This window comes from Microcaecilia unicolor, chromosome 7 (genome assembly GCF_901765095.1).
Source record: "Microcaecilia unicolor chromosome 7, aMicUni1.1, whole genome shotgun sequence".
Lineage (NCBI taxonomy): Eukaryota > Metazoa > Chordata > Amphibia > Gymnophiona > Siphonopidae > Microcaecilia > Microcaecilia unicolor.
This window is the reverse complement of record NC_044037.1, coordinates 178,066,582-178,088,070: the sequence shown is the minus strand read 5'-3', so window position 1 is coordinate 178,088,070 and position 21,489 is coordinate 178,066,582. Positions and strand designations below refer to the sequence as shown.

Below are 21,489 nucleotides of genomic sequence, written 5' to 3'. Positions count from 1 at the left end.
CTGTATTTTTTCAATGTCACCCATTTTACTTTTATTTTGTTTATGAACCATATTGCATTCCTTTTCCTTTTGCTTTTAGTCACTTCCATTGGCATTTTAGCTTTTAGCTTAACACAATGTTCTATTTCACCTATCGCGTCTCTCTCTCTCTTTGTCAGATCCTCTTTCAGTTAGTTCCCCATTTTACCAGTCATCGTTTTTGAAATCCAGGATGTTGAGCTTGTTGCTTCTGCAGGCCATCTTGGCTGTTATAGCAAACCATCAAACCATACTGTTTGAGGATCATTGGTGCTGAAATGGGCACCTATCTTGTCTTTAGATACATCAATCCCATTTGTTAGTACTAGCACTAGCATTGCTTCTTCTTTTGGTGGTACTATCACCATTTGTCCAAAAAAATTCCTTTGAAATGCACCCATGATCTCTCTACTTCTTACTGATTCTGCAGACAAGGTATTCCAAATCAGTTCTTGCCATGGAGTTCCAAGCTGGGACATTGGTGGCTATTAAACTGGGACCTCCTAGAATTGAAATACTACTAAACAAGAACTAAACCTGGCCAAGGTAAATTTTAATATCATATACCTCCAAGTAGAGCATCCAACACAAATGGGCAAAGAATTATTACTGAAACCAAAGAACTTGACAAGAAGCTGGAATCCTAAGGCATCAGGAAGTAAGGCAAGACAGGAGCAACAAGACAAGAAGAAAGAAGCCCAGAGGTGGGAGCAGAAATGCCAGAGCTTGCCTAAAGTGGCCCCACTGATCCAATCAAAACACAGGAACTAGGAATACAAGACATATAGGCACAGCTAGGAACAGATTGACTGGAACCAGATCCCCAGGAGACAGGATAGCTCCTCCTGAAAGACTGAGGCCTTCCAATTGAAAGGGTAGCAATTTTAGGCCAGACCATGCCTGACACTCTGACAGGTTACAGTATTCTTCATTCTGGAGGAACATCAGAGCACTGAAGAGTTGTATAGGTTGCAGGTACTGAACTGGGAAGCTGCATTACTTGGCGACATCAGAAGTCCTTCCTCAGCCTACAACTAGCTGTCACTACTGCAGAATGCTCAAGGAACATCAGAGCGCTGAAGACCAGTGCAAGTTCCATTTCTTCAGAGCCAAGGAGCATGTTATTCTTTCCTTTCTGATGGGCAAATAGAAAGCAGAAAAGAAGTGGAACTGCTAAGACAACTTTAATAAAGGGACCGATGGATCAGCATGTGGGACTAGCTACAGGGCCGTATCCCATCAGGCACAGTGAGCAACACTCTTTCTCCTGAAGTTTCACTTTCATTGGGTGATTGAACCCCACTCTCTCAACCTGAATTAGTATGAGTTGATTAGTTTTTCACTTGTCAAGGATAATTTGACCTTCAGGAATACTCCAACTAAGGGACCTTCTCCTAATCCTATTAACTCTAAGTTGAGCGAATCAGCTGTTGGAGAGTTAAATTGCCATCATCTGTTTCTTTTCCCTCTACTCTGGTTGTCGATGCTTCTCACTTTCTTCTGAAGATATTTCTTCTCTTAAGGATGTTTGGTCAGTTAATAGAATTGAGAACACTCTGCAGAGGTGCAATTAAGTGAATTTACTGAAGAACCTTCTGCATAGCTGGCTGAATATGATAATAGGTTTGTTAAAACTGAACAATGTCTAGGGAATATTGACTCTCAAATGGTTTCTTTCAATCAATATTAGCTGCAGTTAATAGAGATAGCTTCCAACTCCATTTACAGTTGGATGCTCTAGAAAATCAAACTAAAGCTCATAATTTACGTCTATTAAAATTTCCTGTTACGTATTATTTAGTACATTTAGAACTTTTTAAAATGTATTTGAAAGATTTGTTGAAATTTTCACCAGAGATAAGTAATCTTTATTATTTGCTTCAGTCTTTATGGAAGAAGATGTAAGAGATCTACATGTACCGGAAATAGCTTTCAAGGGTGTCGCGGAGGAACTGAAAGAAATCTCAGTGAACCTGGAAGACGTGCTGAGCCAAATTCACAAGTTAAAGTGTGATAAATTACCTGGACTGGATGGCATATACCCCAGGGTACTGAAAAAAAATCAAACATGAAATTGCTGATCTGTTGTTAGTGATCTGTAACCTGTCACTGAAATCATCCGTAGTACCTGAAGACTGGAGGGTGGCCAATGAGACACCGATTTTTAAAAAGGGTTCCAGGGGTGATCTGGGAAATTACAGACTGGTAAGCCCGACTTCAGTTCCATGCAAAATATTTATTTATTTATTGGGATTTATTAACCGCCTTTATGAAGAGATTCACCCAAGGTGGTATACAACAGGTACAGTTTAACATAGAACTTACAATTTTGTTAACAGCATAACAATAGTAAAATAACCAAGAGACATAAATACAAAAATGAGGTAAACTTGAAAACAGTAAATTGAAACCTAATAATAGAACTATTTTGAAATAGTCACATTTAACAGCACTGGAATTCAAATACCAGAGATATAATACAGTGTTAGCATAATACTAATGATACACCTAATAAGCATGCATTAGAACATTCAACTAACATAGATATGATGCTAAAGATTTTCTACAATATGGCTTACCCAAGAGCAGATATATGATGGGAACAAGATACATGGTACAGAGTCAGTTGGAATAATTTGATGGTTAGCTAAGGCAAGTTAGTTGTATAATTAAGCAAGAGATAAGGAACTGATGTAAGTTACAGGTGCAGAATGAGTGTATAGTCAGTCATCCTACGTATTAAAGGCTTGGGAGAAGAGCCAGGCTTTCACTTGCTTCCTGAAGTAGAGATAGTCTTGAGTTATACGTAGCCCCTCTAGGAGTAAATTCCAGAGCGTGGGGGCTACTCCTGAGAAGGCTTGCTGGCAGATATCACCGTACAATTTCTTGTGATGAGGGTACAGATAGTGATGATCCTTGAGAGGACCTTAGAGGTCTCAAAAGGTGTGTGAAGGGCTAACTTTTTCTTTAAGTACTCTGGCCCATATTGTCTGAGGACCTTTGGAAATCAAACATAAAGTTTTAAATTTAGCTCTGCAAGGTACTGGTAGCCAATGTAGCTTTTGCAGGAACGGTGTGATGTGGTCACACCACTTGCAGCCTTCTATCAGTCGTGCTGCAGCATTCTGAATTAGTTGGAGCTAATACAGACTCTTTTTGGTTTGGCCAGTGTACAGGGCATTACAGTAGTCTAGTTGTGATGTTATCATGGCATAGATCACTGTGGTCAGACTCATTTTTTCAATATATGGAGAGAGATTTCATAACTGCCATAGGTGATACAGACAATTTTTGAAGGTTGTTTGAATTTGTGGGATCAGAGTGGGTGATGATTCTAACAGTATCCCAAGATTCCTAGTGGAAACTATTATAAAGAATAAAATCACTGAACACATAGACAAATATGGTTTGATGGGACAGAGTCAGCATGGGTTCCGCAAGGGAAGTTTTACCTCACCAATTTGCTTCATTTCTTTGAAGGCGTAAATAAACATGTGGATAAAGGTGAGCCGGTTGATGTAGTGTGTCTGGATTTTCAGAAAGCTTTTGACAAAGTTCCTCATGAGAGACTCCTGAGAAAATTAAAAAGTCAAGAGATACAGTAGGAGGCAATGTCCTTCTGTGGATTAGAAATTGGTTATTGGACAGAAAACAGAGGGTAGAGTTAAATGGCCATTTTTCTCAATGGAGGAGGATGAATAGTGCAGTGCCACAGGGATCTGTACTGGGACCTGTGCTATTTAACATATTTATAAATGATCTGGAAAACAGAATGATGAGTGAGCTGATTGAATTTGCAGATGTCACAAAACTATTCAAAGTTGTCGAAACACATGTGGACTGTGAAAAATTGTAGGAAGACCTTAGGAAACTGGAAGACTGGGCATCCAAATGGCAGATGAAATTTAATGTAGACAAATGCAAAGTGATGTATATTGGGAAGAATAATCTGAATCATAGTTACCTGATGCTAGGGTCCACCTTAGGAGTCAGCACTCAAGAAAAAGTTCTAGATGTCATTGTAGACAATACAATACACTGAAATTTTCTGGCCAGTGTGTGGCGGCAGCCAAAAAAGCAAACAGGATGCTAGGAATTATTAGGAAAGGGATACAAAATAAATCCAAGAATATTATAATGCCTCTGTATCACTCCATGGTGAGACCTCACCTTGAGTATTGCATTCAATTCTGGTCACCGTATCACAAAAAAGATTTAGCAGAAATATAAAAAGGTTCAAAGAACAGCGACAAAAAAGAGATTGCCAAGGGGGGATATGATTGAAATCTATAAAATCCTGAGTGGGGTAGAAGTGAATCAATTTTTCACTTTTTCAAAAAGTACAAGGACCAGGAGACACTCCATGAAATTACATGGAAATACGTTCAAAATAAATAGGAGGAAATATTTTTTCACTCAAAGAATAGTTAAGCTCTGGAACTCGCTGCCAGATGATGTAGTAACAGTGGCTAGCGTATTTGGGTTTAAAAAAGGTTTGGACAAGTTCCTGGAGGAAACGTGCATAGTCTGTTATTGAGATGGACACGGGAGAAGTCACTGCTTGCCCCGGGATTGGTAGCATGGAATGTTGTTACTAATTGGATTTCTGCCAGGTATGTGTGACCTGGATTGGCCACTATTGGAAGCAGGATAGTGGGCTAGATGGACATTGGTTTGACCTAGTATGGCTAGTCATATGTTCTTAGGGTGATTTTGACCTAATTAATTTTCCAGATACCCTAGATATTTCTGAATTTATTGAATCTTCCCAGGATATTTCTCTACACTATACTCTGTACTCCTACTACTATGTAAGCCGCATTGAACCTGCTATAAGTGGGAAAGTGTGGGGTACAAATGTAACAAATAAATAAATAAATATTATAATGAAAAGAGCAACTTTATTTTTCAAAGTAGTTTTTCAAAATGAAGAACAGATGATGTCCGTTTTAAAAACATATTTCTCCCCCCCCCCCCCCAGAAAGTAAAGCTCCTTTTTATGGTGAGAATATAGTCCTTCCTACAGTTGAAACCAAAGGTTGTAGCTGTGGGAGCATCCTTTTTCTTTAAGTTTCCCTGCAAGTGCCTGGTAACATATGGTAATAATTTGTACATATTTTTGGACCCAATACAATTAGAGCTACTCATCCACCTTTTTTGTGGTTTCTGTCTTAACCAGTACATCTCTGCACCATTTATGGGACTCTTTGGACAACATCTTTGTAATAGCAACAATATCTAAGTCCACTTCCACCATTTAGACTTGCAGATTTGGAACTTTATTGCTTAGACTGTGAGATTTTTGTGCTCATAGCTTTCCAACTATATTTTGTTGTCTTGCTTATATTCTGCAGAGACTAATACCTGGCCTTCTGCCTTGGTTGTTGATAAATGGAGGAGTAGCCTAATGGTTAGTGCAGTGGGCTTTCATCCAGGTAACCTTGGTTTGATTCCCACTGCAGCTTCTTGTGACCTTGGCCAAGTCACTTAACCGTTTGCTGCCCCAAGTACAAAAACTTAGATTGTGAACCCTCTAGGGACAAAGTACCTGCATATACCCCTGGATTCTATATAGCATGACTTTATTTAATGTGCAGATAATTGCTAATTAACAAGCAATTATTGGCATTAATTAGAATTTATGTGCACAACTGCCTAAGTATATTCTGTAATGTGATGCGCCTAAATTCTAAGTTGCATAGTTGCAAAGGGAGCATGGAACAAGCAGGTTGTGGGTGCTTCTAAAATCTATGTGCATTGTTATAGAATACATCCAGTCCATTCCTAATTTAGGCATTAGCATTTACAGCAAGTTTTTCTTGGTATAACTGCCCATGACTAAATTTAGTTGCACGGATGGGCTCTCGGCACATTTTATAAACCGCGCAGAAATTTAGGCATCTAGGTGTATTTCATTTCAGCGCTGATTTTTAAGGCGTGATATATAGAATCTAGTCCATAATGTGTACAGAGCTTTGTAAGTCTAATAGCCTTATAGAAATGATTAGTAGTAAGTGAACAATAGCTATATCCATGTAAAAGGATCATTGCAATGGGCCTTCTCTACCCACTCAGGGGAACATTCTGAAGTCTCTGCTCCTAATCTGATTTATCATTTTTTAAAGTCATGGATGATGGGGCAGCCTACTAGTCTTGAGCAGGGACATCTCCATCTGTGATTTTAGAGGGAAGAATAAATAGTCTTCTAAACTGAGACCAGGTGCCTTGCTTTAATCCAAAGGAGTCCAGGGAAGCCGCTGAGACTGTGGAAATCCAAAAGGGGCTCAGGCACAGCCTGCGGAACAGCTAAATCACCACTCTGGAAACACTGCTATCTCATAAAGCAGCTAAGTTTAATCAAGCTACAAGGTTAAACAAGGGAGAAAGAGGTGTTCAAGATCCAAGGGGATCAACATATGGAGAGATCAGAATCTAGTACCAGAAGTGTCTAGGGCTCAAAAAAGGAATGTCCAGACAGGTTTCAGTTGCTTTTATAGAAAGTCTCAGTGTGATGAGTTGGATCTGTGCTCCAGGTGAACATCTCTTCATAACTGAGAAAACCCAATGCTGTGGTTAAAGAAAGACTAGACATGGGATGTTATTTAAGCAACGAGTGAACACTACCTGCATGACGTCTTATGTGGTCTATTGTATTCAATGCCCATACAGGAAATAGTATGTGGGGCAGATGTCTGGACCTTTAAAATTGAGATTATTAGAATATAAAAGTACTATTCAGACACATAAAGAGTAATATGTAATATGGTTGGGCATGAGTTCTGCATCGCTTTAGAATGGATATCACAGAATCCATGAGGAGGAGACAGAAGGCGGTGACTGTTGCAAGCAGAGCGGTGGTGGATTTTTAAGTTGAAGTCTTTTGAGCCTACGGGCTTAAATGCAAAAACTGAATGGCATCACTTCTTTTGAATTTTCCCGCTCTTGTTTGTGATTGGAATGAGTAGAATTGTGTCACTGTGTATTCAGTTCCATGATTGGTTCCCAAGGAATGATGTTCGATATTTGAAAACGAACACAAGTGAATGGGATATTGTCCGAGAAGTGAGAGCAGCAGCATAAGCTGAGCACTTCTATTTGTCAAAGTAAGAAGATTTGTTTAGAAGCTCTAGAACAGTTTTATTAGAGTAGAAGATCATACTTTTTTGTTTTCTGCAAATCCCTGGCTCCTGTGTATTGAGCACCGCAGATCCCTGACACAGATAGCAAAATGCTGGCTACTGTCGGACTGATGCGGTGGGAGAAGATATTAAGCTACTTGTTTGATTAACTGTTGATAAGGAGTTTTTTTTAATTGTGACAATAAAGACACAGGTTTTTTATGTCAATGACTGAGACGCAGAGCCCATATAGCAGGGGCGTAGTTACGGGTGGGCCTGGCTGGGCCCAGGCCCACCCAATTTCAGCCCAGGCCCGCCCAGCGCCAGCCCCAGCACCCATTGCTGGCCACTGCTGCTTTTCCTGTTGAGCAGCAGGGCCGGCGCTACAAAAGAAGAAGCGCTAACGGCGCTAAGGACCAGGGTTGCCAGGTGGAAAAATTTTTTCCCACCCAAACGAGCCCAAATCCAGCCCAAAACCCGCCCAAAGTCAAACCCCGCCCCTGACACCCCCACCCCCGCGTCATCACCGCCGTCACCAGCCCCGCCTCCCCGGTCATCGGCCCTGCCTCCCCTGTCATCGGCCCCGCCCAGAACATCACTAACCCCACCCAAAACGTCACTAACCCCGCCCCCGCGGCTGAAAAAACTGCTTTAAAAACCGCCCAAAAGACCCAAAAGAAGCCCAAAAAACTGCAACCCGCCGCAGGCAAAAATTTCCCGCGGCGGGTCGCGGAAAACCGCCCACCTGGCAACACTGCTAAGGACGAAAAATGTTTAAAAAAAAAAAAAAAAGCGCGGCACCGGCAGGCACTGTCTAGGCAGCCTTGAGGCATTGGCTGCTGGCTCGCAGGCTCCTCCCGTCTCCTACGTCACTGCAGTTCTTAGCGCCGTTAGCGCTTCTTTTTGTAGCGCCGGCCCTGCTGCTCAACAGGAAAAGCAGCAGTGGCCGGCAATGGGAGCTGGGGCTGGCTGGCGCTGGCATGCAGGGCGGGCCTCGTCGAAGAAAAGAGGGAAAACATGGAAGAATGGGGAGAAAAAGAGGGAAAACAGATGGAAGGATGGCAGAGAATGAGGGAAAACATGGAAGGATGGGGAGAAAGAGGGAAAACATGGAAGGATGGGGAAAAAGAGGGAAAACAGATGGAAGGATGGCAGAGAATGAGGGAAAACATGGAAGGATGGCAGAGAATGAAGGAAACATGGAAGGATGGGGAGAAAGAGGGAAAACATGGAAGGATGGGGGAAAAGAGGGAAAACAGATGGAAGGATGGCAGAGAATGAGGGAAAACATGGAAGGATGGCAGAGAAAGAGGGAAAACATGGAAGGATGGGGAGAAAGAGGGAAAATAGATGGAAAGATGGGGAGAAAAGATAGAAAACAGATGGAAGGATGGCAGAGAAAGAGGGAAAACAGATGGAAGGATGGGGAGAGAAAGAGGGAAAACGGATGGATGGGGAGAGAGACTCTGGATGGAAGGATGGGGAGAGAAAGGGGAGAAACTGGAAGGATGCAGAGAGAAAGGGGAGAGACTGGAAGGATGGCAGAGAATGAGGGAAAACATGGAAGGATGGAGAGAAAGAGGGAAAACATGGAAGGATGGGGAGAAAGAGGGAAAACAGATGGAAGGATGGCAGAGAATGAGGGAAAACATGGAAGGATGGCAGAGAATGAGGGAAAACATGGAAGGATGGGGAGAAAGAGGGAAAACATGGAAGGATGGGGGAAAAGAGGGAAAATAGATGGAAGGATGGCAGAGAATGAGGGAAAACATGGAAGGATGGCAGAGAAAGAGGGAAAACATGGAAGGATGGGGAGAAAGAGGGAAAATAGATGGAAAGATGGGGAGAAAAGATAGAAAACAGATGGAAGGATGGCAGAGAAAGAGGGAAAACGGAAGGATGGGGAGAGAAAGAGGGAAAACGGATGGATGGGGAGAGAGACTCTGGATGGAAGGATGGGAGAGAAAGGGGAGAAACTGGAAGGATGCAGAGAGAAAGGGGAGAGACTGGAAGGATGTGGAGAGAGAAGGGACACTGAACAGAAAAGGGTAGAGTGATACAGAGACACTGGTTAGAAAGAGGGAGAGAGAGACATTAGATGGAAGGATCAGGAGAGAGGGTAGATGGATGGAAGGATGGGGAGAGAAAGAGGGAAGACGCTGGATGGAAGGGTAGGGAGAAAGAGGTGACACTGGACGGAAGGATGCAGAAAGAAAGAGGGGAGACTACTGGAAGGATGGGGCGAGAGAGGAGAGACTGGAAGGATGGGGAGAGAAAGAAGAGAGCTGCTGGATGGAAAAGGAGAGTAGTGAAAGACTGGAGAATAAGAGGAAGGGGCATGGGGAGAACAAGGGTGAGAAAAAGATGAAAAGCCATAAGTAAAGAAATTAAAGAATGGATAGTAAGAATGAATTAAATCAGGACAGAGAGAGAGAGAGAGAGAGAGAGGCAGAAAAATATTGAAGAAAGCAAAGAAAAAGGAGAGAAAAATGAGAAATGGCCAGGAAACCGTGGCAGAAGAGTTAAGTGAAAACGAAGGAAAGCAGAATCTAGAGACTGGGAGCGACACAATGAGAAAAAGTAAATGGCCATACAAGAAAGGTAAAGAAAATAATTTTATTTTTAATTTAGGATAAAGTAATATGGTACCTGTGTTAATGAAGTTTCAGAGACCAATACTTCCTTCCTTAGGTCAGGCGAGGATACCGTAACAGCATTATACTCACCTGCGGCAGGAGGTTTTGGCCTCTGAAAGCTCACTGAAAAGGGTGTTAGGCTATTAAATAAATTTTCTGAAATCTGATGCACTGAAAAGCAGCACTTTACCCTGTGTGACAAATGCATCTGATTAGCGTGACTAAATTTTGCTGGGGGAGGGGGGTAGAGAGAAAATTTTGTGCCCACCCACTTTGGGTTCAGGCCCATCCAAAATTGGCAGTCTGGCTACGCCACTGTCATATAGACCATAGCCTATGAAGCTGGTCTGGGTCAACTGAGGCTTTTTCCTCCTAGTACCTCATACTATAATACACTTCTCATGCTTGTGGCATGATTGTTTTTTTGTTATTTCATAATTGTTATTTACAATGACATAGCAAATATCAACAACATATCCCATATGCCATATCGTTAATAAACAAAATTGAGCAGAAAAAAAACACACATTTTGGGACCATTTTACTAAAGCACAATCTGGGCTTGGAGCATGCTAATGCGGCACTTTCCCATGCACTAAGCCAGATTTACTATGGCAACATATTAAGGATTTTTTCTCTTGTTTTGCATTAGCGCACGGGGCTTACAAAAAAATAACATGGGAGCATTTACCACCTCCTATTTCAAGGCAATAAGTGCTCCTGCGTTAAATCCATATTATCCAGTTAGCACGTGCTAATCAGAATAAGCTACCTGAAAATGCTTCTATGCTCATTCCCCACCAATGACACCCCTCTCCTGAAAAACTGTAAAAAAATATTAAATAGCATGTAATTAGTATGCACTGACAGGCAAATTACCGTAAAACACTTTAATGGATTTTACAGTAAGCCTTTTTTCCCATGCTAAGTACGTGTTAGCACTTAGGACCAGATTCTATATGTGGCACCTAAAAAATTGGCGCGGAAAACATTTCCACCTAAGAGTAATCGTTAGGCGGCACCTAGATTTAAGCGCGGTATATAGAGTACGCTTAGTTGGTATCCTAGTGCCTAAAACTAGGTGCCTCTATTTACACCAATGAAAACATGGCGTAAATCCCGGCACATAGATTTAGGCGCAGAGGGCCATATTCTATAAGAGTGCACGTAAATTTTGAAATGCCCATGAAATGCCCATTTCCCCACCCATAACCATGCCCTTTTTTGCCTGTGTACATTAAAAGTTAGGCGCAGTGCATTACAGAAAATGCTTAACAAGTTGTGCACATAAATTCTAATTGTTGCCAATTAGTTCTCATTATTGCTTGTTAAGTGCTGTTAACGTGTTAAGCCAATTAAGTTACAAGCATTGTTATAGAATATGCTTGGATTTTGGCATGGAATGCTAGATGCGCTATATAGAATCCGGGGGTTAATGCAGTTTAGTAAAGTGGTCCCTTTGTGGAGGGGGGGGGGGTTCATTTACTGATAATGGTGCACCTTCTTTGCAAAGAAAGTGCACTATGTACAAAGAGGACACACACTTAAAATGAAGACTAACCAAAACTAAACTAACAATGAGTGGAGGAGTGGCCTAGTGTTTAGGGTGGTGGACTTTGGTCCTGGGGAACTGAGTTCAATTCCCACTTCAGGCACAGGCAGCTCCTTGTGACTCTGGGCAAGTCACTTAACCCTCCATTGCCCCAGGTACAAATAAGTACCTGTATACAATATGTAAGCCACATTGAGCCTGCCATGAGTGGGAAAGCACAGGGTACAAATGTAACAAAAAAAATGCTGCAAGCGACATGGGAAAAATGAAATGAAACCAAAATTTTCAGGCAATCCCTACAAAAAGCTGCAGTTACATGTGATCATCTAGGTGTGGCAGCTATCCACTTAACTTACATAAGTTACATATGTAAGTGGGAACCCTGACTATGTCCCCCCTGTCAGGGGTGGACTGACCATTTAGTCAACCAGGCAGTGCTCAAGGGCCCAGAGGCTCTGCCTGAATGCCCGGCACACACTACAGCCCTCCCCAGTCCTACCTTGAAAGATGTGCCACTGGTGATCCAGTGGCCTCTGCAGGGGGGGTAGGAAACTTGTACTTTCCTGCCCGACCCACTGTGCTGCAGCTATTGCCCACACCACCGTATTTCAAAAATGGCACCCGAGACTCCCTGTGGAAGTCTCACGGGACTGTCAAGACCCGTGAGACTACCTTGGGAAGTCTCGCCGCCATTTTGAAAACACAGCGGCGCTAGTAAGCAGGGGAATAGTGGCAGTTCAGTGGGCAGGAAAGAACATGCCCCCCCCCCCGGCTGAGTCCACCAGACCACCAGGACCCCTCAGGTAGGCCCGGGGCAGCGGGGCGTTGGCTGCGGTGGCAGGGGGGTGTCGGGCAGTGGCTGGGCAGGGGGATCAGACCACCCTCAGTCCACCCCTGCCGCCTATGTTCTGCCCCTGTGTACAACCCCTTGCAAATAAGTGATATGTAAGTCATCAGCATTTGTTGAATAGGACTTAAGCAACATACTAACATTTACATGTATGTGTGCACATCTGTGCATAAATTCTAAACATTTATGTGTATTACACGCATGTATATATTAGTGCCTAGGTCGCAGAATTGCCCCATGTGTGGGTAACCTTATGTATGTATAGTCTATCATGCATATAAGTTTATTCAGAATGAGCAGAGGCATTCCTGGAGATTGGGTTGGTTAGGGCTTGAATTTATGCACAGGCTTTTGAAAACACATGCATGTGTTTGAAACTTAACCATGAAAGTTCATGCATGATAAACAACAGGTATAAATGTAAGTGCATAATTCCCTAGGGAAATTTTCACAGTGGATGCACACACATTCTTACATTTTGAAAATTTTTTCAAAGCCTCCACAAGGAAAAGTATGCATATACGTTTTATCTATTTTCACAGCTACAAAATCACCCCATGATGACTCTCCACAGAGGTAACTAAAAAACTTTGGTCTGGCATGAAATGGAGACCAGTATGATGCACTTGTTAGATGCCAAGGTTCTGGGAACATTGGTTGGGCTTTAAGATATCTGATGTTCATTTATCTCCACTGAACCATGAAGGCTTTGGCATATACTTATGCTATGTCTGGCCAGCTGTGCCTGTATTGCACAATTACTTTTAGTCAGAAGTAATTGTGCAATACTTTTTGAATGTCCTGACATAACCTTACAGATATATCCATTAATGTCATATTTTGAAGCCAGTCTTCAGACTTCAATAGCGGCTTATCTGCATAAGCTTTTATTTATACATGGCTTTTCCCCATTCTGTTCCTATGAGAGAAATATTTACTGAATACAGTTCTGAACAGCACATTATACTAACGCTTTTCTCCTATTTTGTGTACAGTATATGGAGAAGAGATCTTAACGAATCAGACCCTAAGTGGGTGTGTATTGTTTCTTATGTGACAATCTCTGATTTCTTGCCATAGTTTGAAACTAGGTATAATCCTCATGTTTCCTAGTCCTCTTTCGAAAAGAGCTGTTCCCAGCATTCTTGTGGCTTCAAAAGCTAGTTTTGTAGAGGATTTTTCATGCATCAAATAGCTTTTATAAAAGTGCCCAAGGGGTAACACTCGTAATAATGTGCCAAGATGCCACATACTTTATGCAATCCGCATAGAGGCGTGTTCATGGAAGACTTTGAGTAGAAATTGTGAAAATGTCTAATCTTTGGCAGCAACATCTCATCTTTAATGGGCCATCCTCTCCAGATCTGCTGTTTCACACCCTGGTAGACTTCATCGCTTTCTCCATCTCACCGAATAATATCTTTCATGTCAGGCACCGTGACCAGCTTTATCTCCAAGTGAGATGCCTCATTGATCAGTAAGGTCAATTCTTCCATAAAAATCTCCAACTGTGACCCACGTTGGGTTGTCAGTGGAAAAGCCTGGCTTAGTATATCAGCAGTGACCACTTTGTTTCCTGGTGTGTACTGCAGTTAAAAGGTATATGTCTGAAGGCAAATCATCACTCTGTAGTCATTTAGGTGCAGTGGCCAAGGTTTTACTGAAGATGGAGGCCAGTGGCTTCTAATCAGTTTGAACAGTCACATATCTAGTGTAGATATATTGTTTATTGTTTACTTAGAGCTTGTTGTATACTGCCTATTCCAATAGGCAGGTCTTGGTGGTTTACAAATATACCAGGTTTAAATTAACATGCAGGAAAGGAATGCCAGAAAGTTGATAGGAAACAGCTCAACACTCATATCAAGAACAAACACATGCCAGTCACTCACAGAGCAAGACATCCTGGTTCTATGAAATCAACAGACCACATCAAAGGCCAGAGTAAAAAATGTGGGTCTTTAAAGCCTTCTTAAAGGCTGGGACAGATTGCTCAGAGTGAATGCATGGGAGCAGATCATTCCACAGTTTGGGGGCTAAATAATAAAAAGCTGAAAACTCTTTCTCAATTTGGGAATTGTTTTGTCAATGAAAAGGATACATATGCAAGAGGTTTTCCATTTTGCAAAAGGGAGGCCCCTAGACCATGCTAGCTAGCATCACATTGCACCATAAGATCAGTGCTGGCATCATAGAAATCTGTGTCTACAACTTTTATATCCCACTGTTGTCCTGGATTAACAGCCATTTATCTATTACCGTGCTCCAACTCAGTGAATGTTTCTGTGTTAACAAGCACTGCTATCAATCCAATGGATTCCAACACAGTTGAGTTGGAGCATTGGAGACAAAACTAGCATATAAAGGCTGTAGAAACTTTTGGCAGCCATTTTGATGGAGGAACAGGTTGGGGGCAGGAGCGATTGGGTTAGATTCTGCCTCAAAGAGGACACTAGGCTACAAGAGAAGTTAAAGGTAGACCCAGGGAGGGCCTTCAGGTGGACAGGGGCCCAAGTATCTGTGAGGGTGAGGCGGTGGATATTAGTGGCATCCCTCAGCAGTGACAGTACTGGCAATGGACTTGCATCCTCGTCCCTCCCAGCAGCTCAGGAAGACCCTCTGTTTGCTGGGGGGGGGAGAGGGTGGAGGAGGTGTTGCTTTTGGTTTTGGGTTCAGTATCGGCCGAAATCAAACACCAAATGTTGGCTACTGATTCAGTTTCAGTCAAAACTGAGAACCCTGGTTTTGGTTGGCATCTAGGAAGCACCCTCTTATAGAACAGTGCTTATTGCCGATTCTTGTGCCCAACTCTGGGTGCCAGATTTCTGCCTGCTGAAACCTGGTATAAATCCTGTTGTCCAAGGTGGGCATGGAGACCCATTATTCTGTAACACTGCGCATAACTGTTTGGAATTCCCCTGACCCCCTCATACCTCTCCCACGGCCACACCCCTTTGTGGTTGCATGCAATGGGATTTAGGCACGCAGCGTTATAGAATACCATGCACAATTTGATGCCAATTAACATCAATAATTGGTTGATAGCATCCAATTTGATAGTTAACAGCTTGTTAGCCAATTAAATTGCACGTGCATCTCAGAAGCATGCCCAAATATGGTTGCCATATATAGAATCTGGGGAATAATGCAGAGGAAATGGGGATCCTATGATTGACATGGGCTATAAATGAACACTAATGTAGTCCTCTATAATAATCCTGCATACTGAGGATCTCCTTTTCATATTATTTTTATTTTGTGGAGGAGTAGCCTAGTGGTTAGTGCAGCAGACTTTGATTCTAGGGAACTGGGTTCAATTCCCACTGCAACTCCTTGTGACTCTAGGCAAGTCACTTAACCCTCCATTGCCCCCGGTACAAATAAGTACCTGTATGTACTATGTAAATCACTTTGAATATAGTGCAAAAACCACAGAAAGATGGTATATCAAGTCCCATTCCGTTTCCCTTGTAGGAAGCTTTTTATTATTGGGATATATTTTTTCGTACTTGCTGAGTTTGTTTTTGTTCTTTAGACTTTATAAAAAAGGTACAAAATAAGGGTCCCTTTTACTAAAGGGTTGTCACATGGCAACTTGGAGCTACTGCCGGCCCAATGCGGGTGGCCAGAGGTAGTTCCACCCCCAGTGCATGCCATTTCCAATGCTAGCAGAAATATTGAAAAAAAATATTTCCGTAAGGGGTTACCTGGCGGTAATCAGGCAGCATCATGTGCTGCTCGGTTACCGCCAGGTTAGCGCAGGAATCCTCAATGGTTGGTGGTAAGTGCTCCCCCCCACCCCCGAAATGGCCACATGGCAAGTGTGAACTTACTGCACAACCATTTCATTTTTGGTTATTTTCACCCTCTGCGATAAAAGTGGCCCTGGCGCAAGGCAAAAACATACACTACCGCTAGCACAGGGCCCCTTTTACTGCAGCTTAGTAAAAGAGCCCCTTAGTGCATTTTTGGAAATTTTTATAAGGGCTCTGTCATACAATTATTCCTTTAAACAAAACTTGAAACTCAATCCACATATCTGTTAGACAAAACTCACAATCAAAGTGGATGCTTTATATAGATACCAAGTACAAAAAACTAAGTTAAAAAACACTAAGGGGAAAAGGCCTTAGAAAGTCCGTGGTAATACAGCACCCTACGGACTGATTTGTGCTATTCTGATTAAAACAATACTCATTCAGACCATGTTCTAACATCGGCCTCAAAAAACCCTTAATCCTATCAATTTTTATTCACAATTTATATTTAACTTATTTTTCATTCTTTCTTTAAAAAAAAAACATGCACACTTACCTTTCCATAATGCTTTTAACCTTTATAGTGCACTTAATTTCCCAATGGGACCCTTTTCACCACCAAGCTTCCTCAGGGATACAGCGTTTCAACAGCTTTCTCCGTGGTAGTGAAATGGGTGCTGTCAGGAAACTGAGTCCGCTACGAAGGTTAAAAGTGTTATGGAAGGATAAGTATGCTATGTTTTTTTTTTCTAAAAAAAAGAATGAAAAATAAGTTAAATATAAATTGTGAATAAAAATTGATAGGATTAAGGGTCTTTTTCTGGCCAAAGATATAATGTGGTCTGAATGAGTATTGCTTTAATCAGCATAGCACAGACCAGTCTGTAGGGTGCTGTATTACCACGGACTTTCTGAGGCCATTTTTTCCCTTCGTTTTTTTTAACTTAGTTTTTTGTACTTGGTATCTATATAAAGTATCCACTTTGATTGTGAGTGATACAATTATTCCCCACATATCTACTTTAGCGGCAAATTGGATTGCATTTTACTTAACTTTTGATTTTAAAATCTGGCTGATCTGCCATTTCAATTCAATATACACCCAATACATAAAATGCAGAAAGGATACGTTTCTTTCTCAAATAGGACAGTAGCATCTCTTCAGGATCTGCATTTTTCTCGATTATCTGTATTAGTAAGGGTGAAAAATTACTGAAGTTAACTATGCATCATGCAGTAAACAACATATATTAATTCTGATAACATTCATGGCACCCAGGTGGAGAAGAGGAAGTAGTTCGACAATTTTCACAACCAGGAATTTTTCTTGGTGCTGCCTACATGAGAAGCATACTTCTATAATCTAAAATGTTTCTAGCTAGACCTAGCGGTATTAAGAGGGGTGATTTCATGGTTCTACCACTGGCTAGTTCTGGGTGCCTAGTTTATAAAAGTACCTTATGGATTTCATACATAGGTATCCTGTTATGAAATCAGGCCTTAAATTACAAAAAACCTTTGGCTGGGATTTCCTGGGACCACTGTACCATACAGGTCCAGCTCAAGTTCATTGAGGCTGAATATCACGCTTAAAGTAGCCAAACAAAGTTGACTGATTAACTAAGGGGCCCTTTTACTAAGCTGTGGTAGGGCTAACGTATGGATAGCACATGCCAAATTGACACTACTCCTGGGGTAGCACGGATGCCCCGAGGTAATTCCGACGTTGGCAAGTACTATTTCCCACTGTAGAAAATCATTTTCTATTTTCTACTGTGGGGGGCATTCCCGGTGGTAATCGGCAGTGTGATATAAATAGGGCTCAGGCAGTAAATAGCCACACGCTATTTTTAATATTAGCGCGTGGCCATTTACTGCCTCACTTTAAAAAGGCCTTTTTACCTGCTGTGGTAAAAAATGACCCAGCATGCGCTAATTTCACACGTCCAAACCAGCGCAGGCCACTTTTTGCCGCAGTATAGTAAAAGGACCCCTTTATGACTGCTATTGAGCTGACTAGAGTTACTCTAGCAGCAATAGTATATCAAATTTTAATAAACATAAATGCTTGTGTAAACCATGTTAATACTCATTAACACACTATAGCAAGTTTGAACCGTTTACACAGATTTCTCACAGACTAATGCAAAAAAAAAAAAAAAAAAGCTAAATGAGCTGCTTTACCTTTATGCACACAAAGCAGCTCATTAATATTAAAATGAATCACTGCAAGTCAATGAATAAAAGAAAAATTGTCATTATGATTTGAATGGATTTGGGGGTTAGTTGCTCACAGCTTTCTTCATCAGGACCAATTAGAAAGCAGCCCTTGAGGCACAAGCTGACTGATTAGACCTTGCAGGAGTCAGTCAGAGAGCTACCAGAATAGGCCACATTTCAGACTGAATGCATAGCAGGTTTGATTAATTATTTTTCCTTACAGTGGCAGCAGTACAAATTATTGGTCACCATGCAATAATTCTGAAAAGGTCCCCAAAGTGAGGGGAGTCAATCTCCAAAGATGTGGGAGCAGCAGCAAGTGGTCCCCTCTTCTACATTAGCACAATCAACTTTATAACTGTTTAATAATGTTTTAATCTTCAGTAATTTACATTCAAATAATCTTGCTGCATTTACTTTTCAGAAAGTCAAGGTCAAAAGAAATTATGCTGTCAGTAGCACGTAATTTGAAATGTACATAGAAAGTTACTTTTATCTGTTCTGCTATATTTGGGTGGTTTGGAGATTGTGATGGCTTTTGTGGGACCAACAAAATGTTTTCATCAAGAGGACATGATAGATTAGCTCTTGAGGATTTGCAGGTTCCTTCATAGTGAGTTCAGATTTCCTCTCTGCCATTCACCCTCAGTGAATCAAAATTTAATCTACAATACCTTCTAAGTAACTTTTTCTTAGCACAGTAATAGTTATCTTTCTTTAAATAATTTTTAAAGGCAATGCATTTCTTAAATTATCCTTTTAATTGCTAAAGATAGTTACTAAGGGTATTGTTAAATTGTGATAGAAAAACAGTTTCTTCCATCTTTACCTGAATTAGATGCAGGTGTCTCCTGTTACTACATAGACTCCTGCTGCTTCTCTGCCAAGCCTCTCACCACACTGCTACCACCATTATCCCCTCTTCCATCACACAGAGAAAAAAATTATAGCAGCATTCCATGGTTATCTTTAAACCAGGGGCGTAGCCAGACCTCGAGGTGGAAGGGGGCCAGAGCCCGAAGTGGGAGGGCACATTTTGTTTGCCACCCCACCACCTCCACCTCACCGCCTCCCTCCGCCACCGCTGTAAACATCTTGGCTGGGGGGGTCCCCAACCCCCGCCAACTGAAGCACCGCTGCCGCAAATACCTTGGATGGTGGGGGTCCCCAACTCTCGCCAGCTGAAGACTTCGTCCAGCGCTGGTTTCCGGCGCTGCCGCATTGCCTGCCCGTTCTCTCTTCCCCTCATATCAGCACGCTCCTTTTAGTGAAACTGAGTATGCTCAATTTCACTAAACGGAGCGTGCCCGACGTGAGGGGAAGAGAGAGCAGGACAGGTAATGTGGCGGCGCTGAGTAGACCAGCGTTGGACCAGGGGCCCAGAGCAAATTTGGGGTGCCCAGGTCCCCGTGGCCCCACCTACCTATGCCACTGCTTTAAACAATGCCCCTTATACTTACAGGGCTGTCAAGATACCTAGTTTCAAGAGGGAGATTTTACACCAGTCCTGGAATTCAGGTTACACTATCCTGATGCATTATGAGACCTGCAGCATTGATTTCAATAGGTAGAATCAAGGACAACAAATCCCACACTGCTTTTGTGATGTATGTTCCTCTGGACTGGCCAAAACGTCACCCTTCCAAAACAATTAAAACCAACTTCCTGAATTCAGAAAAGATGCATGGGCTGTGGTAAAGAAAGAGCTAAAACATATAGGACTTGATTCCTCAAGGGTTTCCTTTTTGCACATGTGATACATGTGAAACAGATATGACAAGTCAGATCCATAGAGTAGACTAGAAATGTAGCTGCTAATATCAGCCTTTAATGCTGACATACTTACAAATTCTATGAAGTGCATGCAGAAGAAAAAAAGAAGCACACCCTCTGTAAACTTTAAGTCCTCACTACATGGTGCACAGTGGAAAAATATAATATATCTTAATTAAAAAAGAGAACATACCTTCTTCCCATTTACAAAGAAAATAAGCTCATCTGATCCTCTGGAAGTTGCCATGTCTCAATGTAGTGCTGCAGTCGCTTTTTTTTTAAACTTCAAAATGACAATTGTTAAACACCAGCATTACATCTGCGTCATGACTAGAAAATTGAACTGTTTACAATCTACCACAGCCTCTTTATTGGAACAGTGAAGGATTCTGAAAGGAGTGTTTCAAGTGAGTCCCGCCCTCCCTGCTCATAGTTGATGGGAGGGTGAACATAAACTAAACTTGGTGTACAAAGTGCACAGGAGTGACTCTGCAATCGTTATGTTTTAATATTGTTCTTCTGTACAATGACAAGAGTTTAACCACTGTGATGCTGCTCAGTGGCATAGCCAGACCTGACATTTTAGGGGTCCCAGAGTTAACATTGGGGAGAACTAGGCATATAGGTGTGAGTAGTTCTTAGAATACTCCTAAATAATGCTTTAGAGTGTACTTGATGATGGATTTCTAAGTAAACAGTCTGTATGCATCAACATAAACCATATACACACTTACGGAAACTCGGAAGTTCACTGTCATTTTTAAATAAAGCCGCATTATCCCATAACTTAAACTTTGCCATTATAGTAGACTTGAACCCAGGGGCGTAACCAGACCTCGAGGTGCGAGAGGGCCAGAGCTCCCCCCCCCCCCCCGCCACCTCGCCGCTCCCCCTGCCGCCCTGCTGCGCCCCACCCACTGCTTCAGCAAAGTACCTTGGCTAGCGGGGGTCCCCAACCCTCACCAGCTGAAGCCTTGTCCAGCTCTGTTCTCTGGCGCCGCCACGTTGCCTGCCCTGCTCTCTCTTCCTCCTCATGTCCTGCATGCTCCTTTAAGTGAAACAATTTCACTAAAAGGAGTGTGCAGGACGTAAGGGGTAAGAGACAACAGGGCAGGCAACTTGGCGGTGCCGGAGACTGGTGCTGGACAAGGCTTCAGCTGGTGGGGGTTGGGGACCCCCACCAGCAAAACCAGGGGCCTGGAGGAAATTGGGGGGCCCAGACCCCTGTGGCCCCATGTAGCTACGCAACTGCTTGAGCCTGGTCAACATCTCAACGCACATCACAGTGTCCTGCAAAATAATTACCAAAATGGCACATATCCTTCAACTTTGCTTTATAACAAATATAAACGCCTTACTCCCCAGGAACTCACCATACAAAAAGAGTTCTGATTTTGGTGTAATTTCTGTATATAAACCCTCTCCAGTCCCAAGCATATTGTGAAGTACCTGTAATACAAAACCTACAAAAATCACTCAGGACCTATAGAGCTAATCTAGTTCACTATCAGGCTCATTTTCGAAAGAGATGGACATCCATCTTTCGACATAAATCGGAACATGG

The 21,489-nt window shown here is 42.2% G+C and overlaps 1 protein-coding gene across 1 annotated transcript in view; it reads right to left on the bottom strand.

Annotated features, from left to right (window-relative positions):
* LOC115474517 (aldehyde oxidase 1-like) overlaps positions 1 to 20,290 on the bottom strand; it is a 221,257-nt gene extending 200,967 nt beyond the window's left edge. Inside the window, exons 1-2 of the mRNA XM_030210007.1 lie at positions 20,119 to 20,290; positions 17,062 to 17,119 (exon numbers count right to left, since the gene is read on the bottom strand). Coding sequence (XP_030065867.1) covers positions 17,062 to 17,119; positions 20,119 to 20,172 — 112 coding nt within the window. The 5' untranslated portion in view covers positions 20,173 to 20,290. The remainder of the gene's footprint in view (positions 1 to 17,061; positions 17,120 to 20,118) is intronic.
* Between the last annotated feature and the right edge of the window lie 1,199 nt (positions 20,291 to 21,489).